The following is a 12,230-nucleotide window of genomic DNA, read 5'->3' on the forward strand; positions in this document are numbered from 1 at the left end:
GGTTCTACCTTCTCTACTCAACATTAAGCCCTCACAAAACTAACTAGGGTTGCGCCCAATGGAAATTTTGGTGTCGAAAATACAGGATGCACTTTGCCAAAAACCAAAAATTACAGTTTAAAAAAATATTTATATTTTTATATATAATTGCATTATATTTGACTTTTTAATTAATATCAATTTAAATGAATATGAAATGTATTGTTGGCTGTTATTGGCACCTTTAGTGTAAGAAAAGCTCAAGAAAAATGCAGTCTATAACCATCTCTTGTATCATGTCTGCAATCTCTTACTTAAACTTAGACTACTTTCACACTGAGGCGCTACATCGCTAAAAATAGCGCCTGTAAAGAGCCTCTCCAGTGTGAAAGCCCGAGGGCTTTCACACTGGAGCGGTGCGTTTGCCGGACGGTCAAAAAAATTCCTGCAAGCCGCATGTTTGCAGCACTATCGCTCCTAAAGCGCCCCTTCCCATTGAAAATAATGGGGCAGCGCCGCAAACCCGCTGGCAAAGCGCCGCTGTGGGTAGTTTTAACCCTTTTTCAGCCGCTAGTGGGGGGTAAAACCGCCCCGCTAGCGGCCCGCATAGCGCCGCTAAAACGATGGCAAAGCAGAGCTAAATATAGCTCCGCTTTACCGCCGACGCCCACAATGTCCCAGTCTGAAAGTAGCCTGAAACACACTGCTAATAGCATTAGCAAAATTTCCATTTGCCGCACCTCTAGCAGACATGATACAGGAGATCAGTGCAGCCTCACCAGTGCCCCGATCTGAGTGGCGATCTCCTGCTGTGTCACAGAGCTGGATTTGAATTTCCCAGCAGCAGTAACAATATCCTGCCTCCTGTGATCACGTCACACTGATTCAATGCCCCGGCATTAGATCATTGTGCCATCTATCACAGGAGGCGGGACATTGTTACTACGGCCACCCGGACAATTCAGCTCCCTGACACAGGGATATCGCCGCTCTGCGAGGAGGAGGAGGAGGGAGGGGAGGACAGGACATTGTCACCCAGGATGACATGCCCGCAATAAGTGGCACCCGGTGGGATGGACCACGCCCCCTTTTTGGCACCATTAACCACTTCCAGACCAGCCTCCGCAGTTTTCTTGTGGCAGGTTGGCGTGGCTGGGCAAATTCATGTTACCTTACTTCGCTTCACCTCTTGGCCACAACGGGTGCGCGCACCTGCCGCGTGTGCCCGGAGCTGATGTGAGTGCCTGGCAGGCGCGATGACCGCCAGGCACCCAGGATCACTCGTGACTGAGTGAGAACCGAGATCTGTGTGAGTAAACACACAAATCCTGGTTCTCTCAGGGGAGAGGAGACAGATTGTGTGTTCATATTAAGTATGAACACTGATCTCTCTCTTCCCCTAGTCAGTCCCATCCCCCCTGCAGTTAGAACACACCTAGGGAACACAGTTAACCTCTTCATCGCCCTATTAAATCAGTGCATTTTTATAGCACTGATCGCTGTGTAATTGTCAATGGTCTCAAAAATGTGTCAAAAGTGTCCAATTTGTCCGCCGCAATAACAGTCCCAATAAAAAAAAAAAAAAAGTAGTAATAAAAATGACATAAATCTATTCCCAATTTTGTAAACGCTATAACTTTTGCGCAAACCAATCAATATACGCTTATTGCGTTTTTTTTTTACCAAAAATATGTAGAAGAATACATATCAGCCTAAACTGAGGAAAAAAATTATTTTTTTTGAAAAAAAATGTGGGATATTTATTATAGCAAAAAGTAAGAGATAGTGTTTTTTTCAAAATTTACGCTCTTCTTTAGTTAGCGCAAAAAAAAAAAAAATGCAGAGGTGATCAAATACCACCAAGAGAAAGCTCTATTTTGGGGGGAAAAAAAAGACGTCAATTTTGTTTGGGTACAGCATCGCACAACGGCACAATTGTCAGTTAAAGCGACACAGTGCTGTATCTCAAAAAAATGGCCTAGGCTCTAGTGATTAAATCGGCAACTTTTCTTCTTTCGACCGCATGCCAAAAACACGGCCGATATGTTTCGGCGGTCGAAATTTTGGTGCACCACTAGAAAGAACATCACATGGAGGCACAACTCTACAGTGAACACAGAAACTGCATAAATAATCAGAGTGTGTGTGCCTGTTTATCAGAGAACAGAATAGATTACAAACATGAAAATCTTGATTTGGGTTTTTTTTTTTTTAACTAATGCTGCATTGCAAATTTTAACAGTAGAACCCCATTTTCAAGCATTTTTTTTTAAGTACCAGTGTCCCTTGATGGATCTGTTCAATTCCTATGTGCTCACCAGGACCGAAAGGGAAATCTCCAAAGCACAGGAAACAATATAAATTATGGCAACTTTGGCCCTCTCCTCTATTCAAAAGTAAAATAAATTTTTAGCTAAGGTTACACTTCAATGGTTTTTCCCCAAAACACATCTGTCGCCATGTTCCTTTATTGGTTTTAATAAAAGTTAGCACTGTAGAGCACAGGTGCCCAAACTACGGCCCTCCAGATGTTGCAGGACTACATCTCCCATAATAGTCAGCTAAGAGGCTGGCAAAGGAGTATGGGAGATGTAGTCCTGCAACATCTGGAGGGCCGCAGGTTGGACATCCCTGCTGTAGAGAGTCCAAATCACAGATTTGACTTCATCTTTCGGTCTTATGTAATGTCCTTGGCAGAAACTCTAGAACTGCTAGATGAGATAGCCGCACTACTAAGGGAAAAACACAAAAAGGTTTTTGCCCCACCAATCAATTAGACTCTGGAGAGAATATTCAAAAGAAATTTTAGAAAGAAGAATAAACAATGTGAGGCCCTCTTACTGCAGACTCTGAATAGTTTAAGGAGTTACTTGAATGGGAACCCAAAATGTTCAAGAACTCACTAAAGGCCCGTACACACGATCAGACTTTTTGACAACAAACATGCAAGTTAGCTGTTTTGGTGCAACATCCGACCGTGTGTACGCTCCTTCGGACAAACTTTTTCTGTTTTCATCAGACTTTTGTTGGCTGTGCGAATGCACAAACTTTCTGGCAACAAAAGTCCGATGGAGCAAAGTCCGATCGTGTGTACACAAAACCATCGGACTTTTGTACAAACTACAGCACGCAGTCGCGAGAATGTTTCCAGCACGATCCCATTGCGCTGGTTCTCGGTGACAGGGTACTGTACATTTCGCGCTGGCTGCAATAGCAAAAACACATTTTCCTATTGCAGCGAGCGCGAGAGGGAATTCCCCTCTGGGAGCATACCAGGCCCTTAGGTCTGGTATGGATTTTAAGGGGAACCCCCTACGCCGAAAAAACGGCGTGGGGGTCCCCCAAAATTCATACCAGACCCTTATCCGAGCACGCAGCCCAGCCGGGCAGGAAAGGGGGTGGGGACGAGCAAGCGCCCCCCCCCCGAACTGTACCAGGCTGCATGCCCTCAACATGGGGGGTGGGTGCTTTGGGGGAGGGGGGCGCCTTGTCCCCATGTTGATGAGGACAAGGGCCTCTTCCCGACAACCCAGGCCGTTGGCTGTCGGGGTGTGGGGGCGGGGGGCTTATCGGAATCCGGCAGCCCCCTTTAATAAGTGGGCCCCCAGATCCCGGCCCCCCACCCTATGTGAAGGAGTATGGGGTACATCATACCCCTACCCATTTACCTAGGGAAAAAAAGTGTCAAAAAAAAAAAAAAACACACTACACAGATTTTTAAAGTAATTTATTAGGCAGCTCCAGGGGTCTTCTTCCGACTTCGGGGGTCCCTTCTCCCGGTGTCCGGTTCTTCTGCCGGGCTCCTCCGCTATCTTCTGCTCTTTTGCTTCGTCCGATGTTGACACGACGCTCTCTCGCGCTGTAAGGCTGTGTGAGCGCCTAGCAATGACTTATATAGGCATGGTGCGTGGTCACCGGGTGATGCCATCCTCTGACCACGCCCCCTTATATTGTCACAGTCCCGGGGCATGGTGACACTGTGACATCATAAGGGGGCGTGGTCACAGGATGACATCACCTGGTGACCACGCCCCATGCCTATATAAGTCATCGCGAAGTGCTCACACAGCATTACAGCAGGAGAGAGCGTCGTGTCAACATCGGAAGAAGAGAAGAAGGAAGAAGACGACAAAGAATACGGGGCCACCACTAGCAAGAGAGCGGCAAAAGAGCAGAAGATAGCGGAGGAGCCTGGCAGAAGAAACGGACACCGGGAGAAGAGGCCGGAGAGAGCGGAGAAGAACCAGACATCGGGAGAAGAGGCCGGAGAGACCCCCAAAGTCAGAAGAAGACCCCTGAAGCTGCCTAATAAAATTACTTTAAAGAACTGTGTAGTGTGTTTTTTTATTGACAATTTTTTCGCCTCGGTGAATGGGTAGGGGTACAATGTACCCCATACTCATTCACATAGGGTGGGGGGACAGAATTTGGGGACTCCCTTATTAAAGGGGGCTCTCGGATTCCAAAAAGCCCCCCGCCCGCACACCCCGACAACCAATGGCCAAAGGGTGGTGGTAAAGAGCTGAAAAACCACGGGAAAGTTTGTACAAAGTCCTATCGTGTGTATGAGGCTTAAGACTTCACTTACTTATTTTGCAATTTGTTGTCGTTCATGAATGTTTCACTATGCATTTTTACAACAACTTAGAACATGCATGTTGCAACGACAGCCATGCAAAATGTAATGTGAAATCATGTAAAACCTATAAAACTGGTATATTTGGACAGAAAGTACTTTCTAAGTGGCTGAATGCATCATCAAATACATGTTACTCAGTCTTGAGTTTCATAGACGCCTGCTATAGACAAGGAGAAGGTCCTGCCACTGTCCATGGTACTGATAAGTGTTGAGCAACCGGCAAAGAACAGGTCAGCATTCCTGACTTCACTGTTCTCACCTAACCTGTTGTATGCTTGCTCCAGGACATTTATTCAGAAAGCTTTGCCAGAGAGCCAGTGACAGTCAGGCAACATGCATTTTCAGAAAGAGGTCAGAAATTAAAGTCTACAATATTATCTCAGTATTTTTTTCTGAGCTTTGATAAAAACCTTATCGGAGGAACATTAAACCCACATTAAAAAACACAAATACTCTGATCCATCATTAAAGCGGTAGTAAAGTCAACTTTGTTATTTTTTTTTTTTTTTTTTTAAATCAAATAATTTTAATATTTTATAGTTTTGCAAACAAAAAACTAAACTAGATTACTAAATATCAAAAATTATCAATTAATATAAAAAAAAAAAAAAAAACACAACAAGGAAAAAAACAAAAAAAAAAAATAGATCTAAAAACATAGACCAAACAAACCTTGCGCCTCCTCGTATTAAAGTGGCATTCTCATATAATAACCAAAAGCTAATAGGTGCATAAATACAATTTAGTCATCCAAATAAGCTCCCCTGATATCAATCATCAGACTATGGTAGCTTCCTCCCTGCAGCTTCAGCTCATCTTTCTTTCACATATATCTTTCTTTTCCTCTCATCTACTCCACTTCCTTCTGCCTTAGCTCCTTACTCCCATCTATCTCCATTGCTTTTACTCCTCTCTACTAGATAAACCATCTTAACTGTTATTTTTACCTACAGGTAAGCCTATAATAAAGATAACCTGTCACTCACAGTGCCGGTGCCCACAAACCCATAAGGCAGGCCAGGGGAAGAGGTCAGCTCTCCCAGCGGTGACAGGGTCCCTCTGGAAGGCATATGTTCTAAGGGAAACATTTCATAATGTGTATGCGATGCATACTAGCACATTATACCTTTGTCTTACAGGGTTTTTTTTTTGTTTTTGTTTTTTAATTCTGCAGCAGTTTACTTGCTTTTTAACTATAGAATCATGTTCAAAACTTTACTAACTAGGTTATTATATTTTTTTAAAAATATAATAAAACAACGGTCACTATAAAAATGATCAACTAAGCGAACCTGCCAATGGAGCAGTGGACAGTTTGTGGAGGATGTCAGTCAGTAGGGCAGTGGATGGTGTCAGTAGTTTATTTTTTATTTTATATCATATACGGTATATTTTACTTTTTTTTTTCCCCAAACAGCCCTGTTGGGGGGCTCACTTCTGAAACCGAGAATGTGATTGAGGACACAGTCCTTAATCTCAATCTCTGCAGCCTTGTGTGCAAAGAATGAATGAACAGGAAGAGCTCTGCAGTGTCTCCCTGTTCATTCACAAACTGAAGCATAGTAAACAGTTTAGCAAGCCCGTCACACAGGAAAAAGAGAAGAGCTGCTGCAGACGTGCACAGCACTAAAATCGAGATCAGGCTTAGGTAAGTATTTAGGAGAACTGGTGGTTGTAACCCCCTTACATATAACCAGTGAAGAGACTGGCCTCAGGTGATACAGAGGTGAAACAAACCCCCCTACAGAAGTTGTACCGGTTTATCTGCAGTCTTCACTTTTCTACAGCAGTTCATAGTACATAGTGTATAAAGCCTGTCTAAGCATTCAGAAAAAAAAAGGAGAGCAGAGAACTGAAGTTACACTCTATAGAGCTCAGTGAGGAGAGCTCTGAGAGCTGATTGGAGGGAAGGGGAGGAGAAGGGGAGGGGGAAGAGGAAGGGAAGGGGAGGGGGAAGAGGAAGGGAAGGGGAGGGGGAAGAGGAAGGGAAGGGGAGGGGGAAGAGGAAGGGAAGGGGAGGGGGAAGAGGAAGGGAAGGGGAGGGGGAAGAGGAAGGGAAGGGGAGGGGGAAGAGGAAGGGAAGGGGAGGGGGAAGAGGAAGGGAAGGGGAGGGGGAAGAGGAAGGGAAGGGGAGGGTGGAAGGGGAAGGGACAACCCCCCCCCCCTTTTTACACAGCACACAGGAACAGAGCTGAGGCTGTCAATCAGCTGGAGCTCCAGCCCCTGTCACCTTTTAGTGTTTGGAAAACTTGTCACAAGTGACTCATGCTGATAGAGGAAGGAAGCAGCAGACAGAAATGACACTTAGTGCTTATAATAACTAAGACAGGTACACACTAGGGAGATGCTTTGTTCATATTTCATGTCTGAGGTTTACAACCACTTTAAAACAGAGAGCAATGCAAGATGCAATTTAGTGAAATAGGAGGGGTAACATCAAAATTGATTTGTAGGCTGAGAATGCCTACTCCAAAGCACATACCCCAGGTCCTTTAGAAACGGAGGGTTATCGTTTACAAACTGTACACATGAAAAACTTTCCTAGGATTTTGCAGCAATTACAAAAATAAATTGTTATAGAGGAACTCAAGGTACAATGTAAAACTAACATGAAATAACATGATTTCTAAAAATGAGAAAACAGAGCAGAGAGGAAGGGTTGCGACTTTCTCTAAGAGGATGTGTCAGGGACTACACGTAGGAGATTTGCCCATGAAGGTTAAAGTGGTTGTAAATCCTTACATATACCCAGTGATGTAAACAATCCACCGACATAAGTTGTACCTGTTTATTTGCAGCCCTCTATCCTCTCCAGAAGGGTTTGGAAACTGGTGGCCCTCCAGCTGTTGTGGAACTACAAGTCCCATCATTCCTCTGCCTATGGGAATCATGTTTGTAACTTTCAGCCTTGCAATGCCTCATGGGAATTGTAGTTCTGCAACAGCTGGAGGGCCACCAGTTTAAGACCCCTGCTCTACAGTACTTCTAAAACACACATTTTACACAGCATTTCTCAGCACTGATCAGCAGGGGGCAGGAATCTGATGTCTCACAGTGCAGAGCTCAGTGAGGAGAGCTCTGAGCCCCGATAAGACAGAATGGACACACTAATGGAAAACAAGGCAGCAGAGAGAAATCTCACTCAGTGCTTTGGATAGAGACAAGTACAAAGTATAGAAGCTTTGCTCATATTTCATGTCTGAGGTTTACATCCACCTAGAAGAAGTTTCTTTGAAAAAAAAAATCCAAATTATGCGCACGGATCCAGAGATTTTTCAGCACACATGTTCCTACAAACACTACTATCCATTCCTTGTATGCTGGGCAACTACTGATAAAGGAAATATTTTCTCAATTCTAATGTATACCAATATATGAATATTTCAGGGTAAGGAGACACATAAGCAGATACACAGCTTTCATATTTAAACTGTTTGCAGAGTGAATACTCCAAACGATCTCAACAGGAGGCTCAACACTCATAGCCAGGCGTTTATTTACCGTTTTATTCCGCAATCGAATGATGTCTGAGACAGAGCCAGCTCCACAATATTCCATAACTATCCACAGGTCTGTATTTTTAAAATAGCTGCCATAGTACTTGACTACGTAGTGGCTGCAAAAAGAAAGGAAAAAACAGGTCAATATTTACATGCGGAGTACAGAGTTATCAGTGCTTAAAGATCATTTGTTAAATTAATTTTGCTTTAATATTAAAAGTTTAAATCGCCAAAATCAAAAATGGCATATAGAGTATAATCCAGTCTGTTAGTAGTATTGTTTTTCTGCGTCCCCCTGTAAAACAAATTTATTACCTGACGATCCTGTCAGCAAGTCTGTTTTCAACCCTCTTAACAGCCCAAGCTGTCCTTTTCGGGGGCGTCCGAAAAGTGTTAGGGAGACCACATGGCACCGCCTGTTATAACCCCATAAATGCCACACCAATCTCATGTGGTTAGAGAACTTTAAAACGCAGCTCAAATGCACGTTTTTAAAGCCCCCGACCACAAGTCTAAAAGAGCCCCCAGAGTATTGAGATAAACCATTTAACACTGAACAGGGTACTTGGTCAGCTTTTACTGTATTTAAAACGGAACTTTACCCATAACTTGATAAAAAAAATAATGTTCTTTAGCAAGAACATACATTTAACAATTATGGTACCAAATATAGTGCGTGCTGTAAATTGCCTCCAGCTTTGCTCCGGTTTCTTCTTGCTGGAGGCTGCCATTTTTCTGAAGCCCAAAGCGCCAGCTGTAAATCATAAAGCGGAATTTAACCCATAGATTTGCCAGTTTTTTGTTTTTAAACAGTTTGATTTAATTGTGTCCTTGACTAAACTGTCAAACCATCAAATGTCTGGTGTCTTATCTGATCACATGTGCAGCATCATGACAGTTGCAGATCAAACAGAAGCAGCTTTCTTGGTTGTAAAGTATAGGAGGGTATAATTGCACTTTAAGGCTGTCAGTAGATTGGCCTCTACAAACTCAGTAGTGCCTAAAAATGGATAGCTACGAGCATGTGCAGAGCAGGGCAAGACAGTGTACTACTGGATTTTAAACCATATAGGGACTTTTTTTTTTATGTTTTATATAGCTATACCTGCAAAAGCGGCCAGCCAGAAGTGATATAGCAGAACTTAATTTTCTAAATAAACTTCCACTAGAACCATACCACAGGGCTCAGTGGTGATATCTGAATGATGCCTGCAGCTACAGGCATCATTCAGATATAGTTTTTTTCAGACGGCGATTCCCTGTAGGATTCACTGTAGGAACAATCATAGCCGCTTGATAGTTTTTACAGACGGTGCTTCTACTGGCTCTCCCGTGCGATCGGCGAGCCCGAAAAGGAATCCGCTGGTGCCGGAAGTTAGTCAGAGAAAACCGAGGGCCAGATGGTCCCTGGCAGTCTCTATGACTCTCGGAGGCCCGGGCTCCAAGTTATGACGTCACATCCGGGCCGGCGGGAGGTAAACAATGCCAGGGTCTCGGCTGGAAAGCCTGAGATCGTTAACTTTTATTTTGATCTCAGGCTTTCCAGCCTGGAGGAGAGATGTGGGGGGTCTTATAGACCCCACATCATTCCATAAAGAGGACCCGTCGTGCCCCATTATAAGGGATGTTTACATTCCTTGTAATAGGAATAAAAGTGATCCAAAAAAGAACATTTAAAAAGGGAACATAAAAAATAAAAAAAAAAACTCAAATAAAAACAAACAATATACGTAGGTCACGTCCAAATATGTAAATTACGTTCAAACTGCACATGTGAAGTATCACCATGAACGTCAGAGCGAGAGCAATAATGTAAGCCCAAGACCTCCTCTAAAAAAAATCTGTAAAAATTTTAATGCGTCTATGGAGTACCGAAGTTTGGCGCCATTCCACGAGTGTGTGCTATTTTCAAGTGTGATATGTGAAGTATCCATTTACTCGGCGTAACATCATCTGTCACAATTATACAAAAAAAAAGGGGCTAACTTTTGTTTCTTTTTTATTCATCAGTGTTTGTTTTCAAAAATGTCACATTTGAAAAATTACTGCGCAAATACCATGTGACATAAAAAGTTGCAATGACCACCATTTTATTCCCTAGGGTCTCTGCTAAAAAAAACCATATATAAAAAAAATTATGATTTTTGCATGTAGAAGAGGAGTGCTGGAATTCGTGCAGTACGGAAGTGGTTAAGGAAAACCTTTAACCCAAATTGAAGAAAATTAATAATATTGCTCTAACAGATTGAAAGTTGTTAGTCACTCACTTTTGTAAAATTCATCCAAAATTGACATGTCTGATAACACGCAGGGCCGGTACAGGGGGGCGGCTGCCCTGCTCGGAGTGTGGGAGGGGCGCCGGGTTGCCAGTAATAAGAATCACAGAATAGTCACACTTTCACACCACTCTATGCAGCATCCTATGTTGCTGCTACAGTCTGCCCAAAAATGATGCGCCCACACCCATTGGCTGCCTCCTCTGTACAGTGACATCTATATCCTATCTCAGAAGCTAGAGAGTACACTCTGTCCCAGGCCAGGCTCGACTTCCTCTCAGTCTGGCCGGCTCCATCGGGGCTGTCATAGGAAGAGCTTCTCTACACAGGGCGGAGCAAGAAGATAACACTACACTGCTGCCCCGATCACTGCTTCCCGCCCAGCACTGCAGAGCTAAGCACAGGGCAGAGTGAGGATATGAGCAGATGGATGGTTTCTGTCTTCTGCACCTGTGAGTCCTGATTTATTCTGCCATCTAAACTCTATCTGGCTGTGCTGTAAACCTGCTGTACTCTGCACTAAACGTAAAAAAGAAAAAGTAAAACTATTTAATAAGGTGTGATATGCAGGGGTTTTCAGTGTTCTACAAAGTGTGGAATGTGCAGAAACTCCATTCTGTGTCTTTGCTGCATCTGTGACCGACATGTAGCTGCAGCAAAGATCAATACAGTGGTTATGGCGCACAGTGTTAGATGGCCCCATTCCTTGCTGCCATGTAAGGAACCCAGCCAAATGTAAGTTTCTTTCCTCTGTGCTCTGTATGTGTAAACATGGCAGTCAGCTCCCCTGATTTCTCTGTCAGTGTGTCCTGCTTCATTCATCCCGTCTCTAAATTACAGCTCAGTGCAAGCACAGGAAAGGTACAGAGCTGCTCTGACAGCCCCCCCCCACATTGTCAGCAAAGATGGAGGAGATGTCCTGAGGTCTAAGTACAGAGCTCTGTGTATGTGCAGACTGGGGCAGTGCTGGGGAGAAAGGCTGGGAGATTACAGCTGTAGAAACACATTATTTCAGCAAGCTGCAAATGCCATAAACCTTGTTGGGAATCAGAGTCCCCCGTGTCAGAGTGTGACCTCATCGTTCTCTTTCCCAAGTTCACTTGGAGTAGGCGAGCAGTAAGTAGAGGTGTGCTGAAGTGTGGTATGGTGGATCCTGTTTTCCATAGGCTTGTGATGGACAGTATGTTCTAAATTGGCCTAGGAACTACCAGGAATTTAGTAACAGATAAAACTGTCAGGATTACCTAACTCCTAGCAAACCAAACTCGAAGTACATTATGTCACAATTATGATCCAGTTGATGGTGTCAACTAGCCAGCAGCAGGAAAGAATAGGGGAACTACTGACCTTCTCCTACAGAATCATCAGCAGCCAGACTGGCAAAGGACATTGCTACCATGCTGACAGAAACTGTGCAAGGTGATGACTTTCTCTGCTCTCACTAGCAAACCTGTCACCAGCAACATGGTCACAAGTGTGGAATAGACATTAAAGCGGCATTAAACCCACAAACAAACATTTATTATATTGCAGGTTACCAATTCCTAGATGTGATGGCTGCATTTGTTTTCTTTTTTAGGCTTTCTTTCTTTTGTTTTTATTGGGTGATCCAGCCAGCAAGTCTATTTTCAAAAGAACAAGCTCACTTGCAGATACAGAAATGAGACAATTTACCACTGGCCGGGGGGGGGGGTGCTTACAATGGTCAGAATATATTTAAGTAAAATCTTTTTACTAAAAAAAAGGGGAAAAAAAGGGGGAAAAAATATATATGTTACAGTGAATTATAAAGTGTGAACTGGAGTTTTAATTCAATGTATTAGTGTATATAAATCT

At 43.5% G+C, this 12,230-nt stretch overlaps 1 protein-coding gene across 1 annotated transcript in view; it reads right to left on the bottom strand.

Moving 5' to 3' along the window:
* The window catches only part of STK3 (serine/threonine kinase 3), a 385,808-nt gene that overhangs the window by 307,100 nt on the left and 66,478 nt on the right, over window positions 1-12,230 (bottom strand). Inside the window, exon 4 of the mRNA XM_073632031.1 lies at window positions 8,120-8,234. Within this exon, the coding sequence (XP_073488132.1) occupies window positions 8,120-8,234 (115 nt within the window). The remainder of the gene's footprint in view (window positions 1-8,119; window positions 8,235-12,230) is intronic.

The sequence above is a fragment of the Aquarana catesbeiana genome, linkage group LG05, assembly GCF_042186555.1.
Source record: "Aquarana catesbeiana isolate 2022-GZ linkage group LG05, ASM4218655v1, whole genome shotgun sequence".
Taxonomy (NCBI): Eukaryota; Metazoa; Chordata; class Amphibia; order Anura; family Ranidae; genus Aquarana; species Aquarana catesbeiana.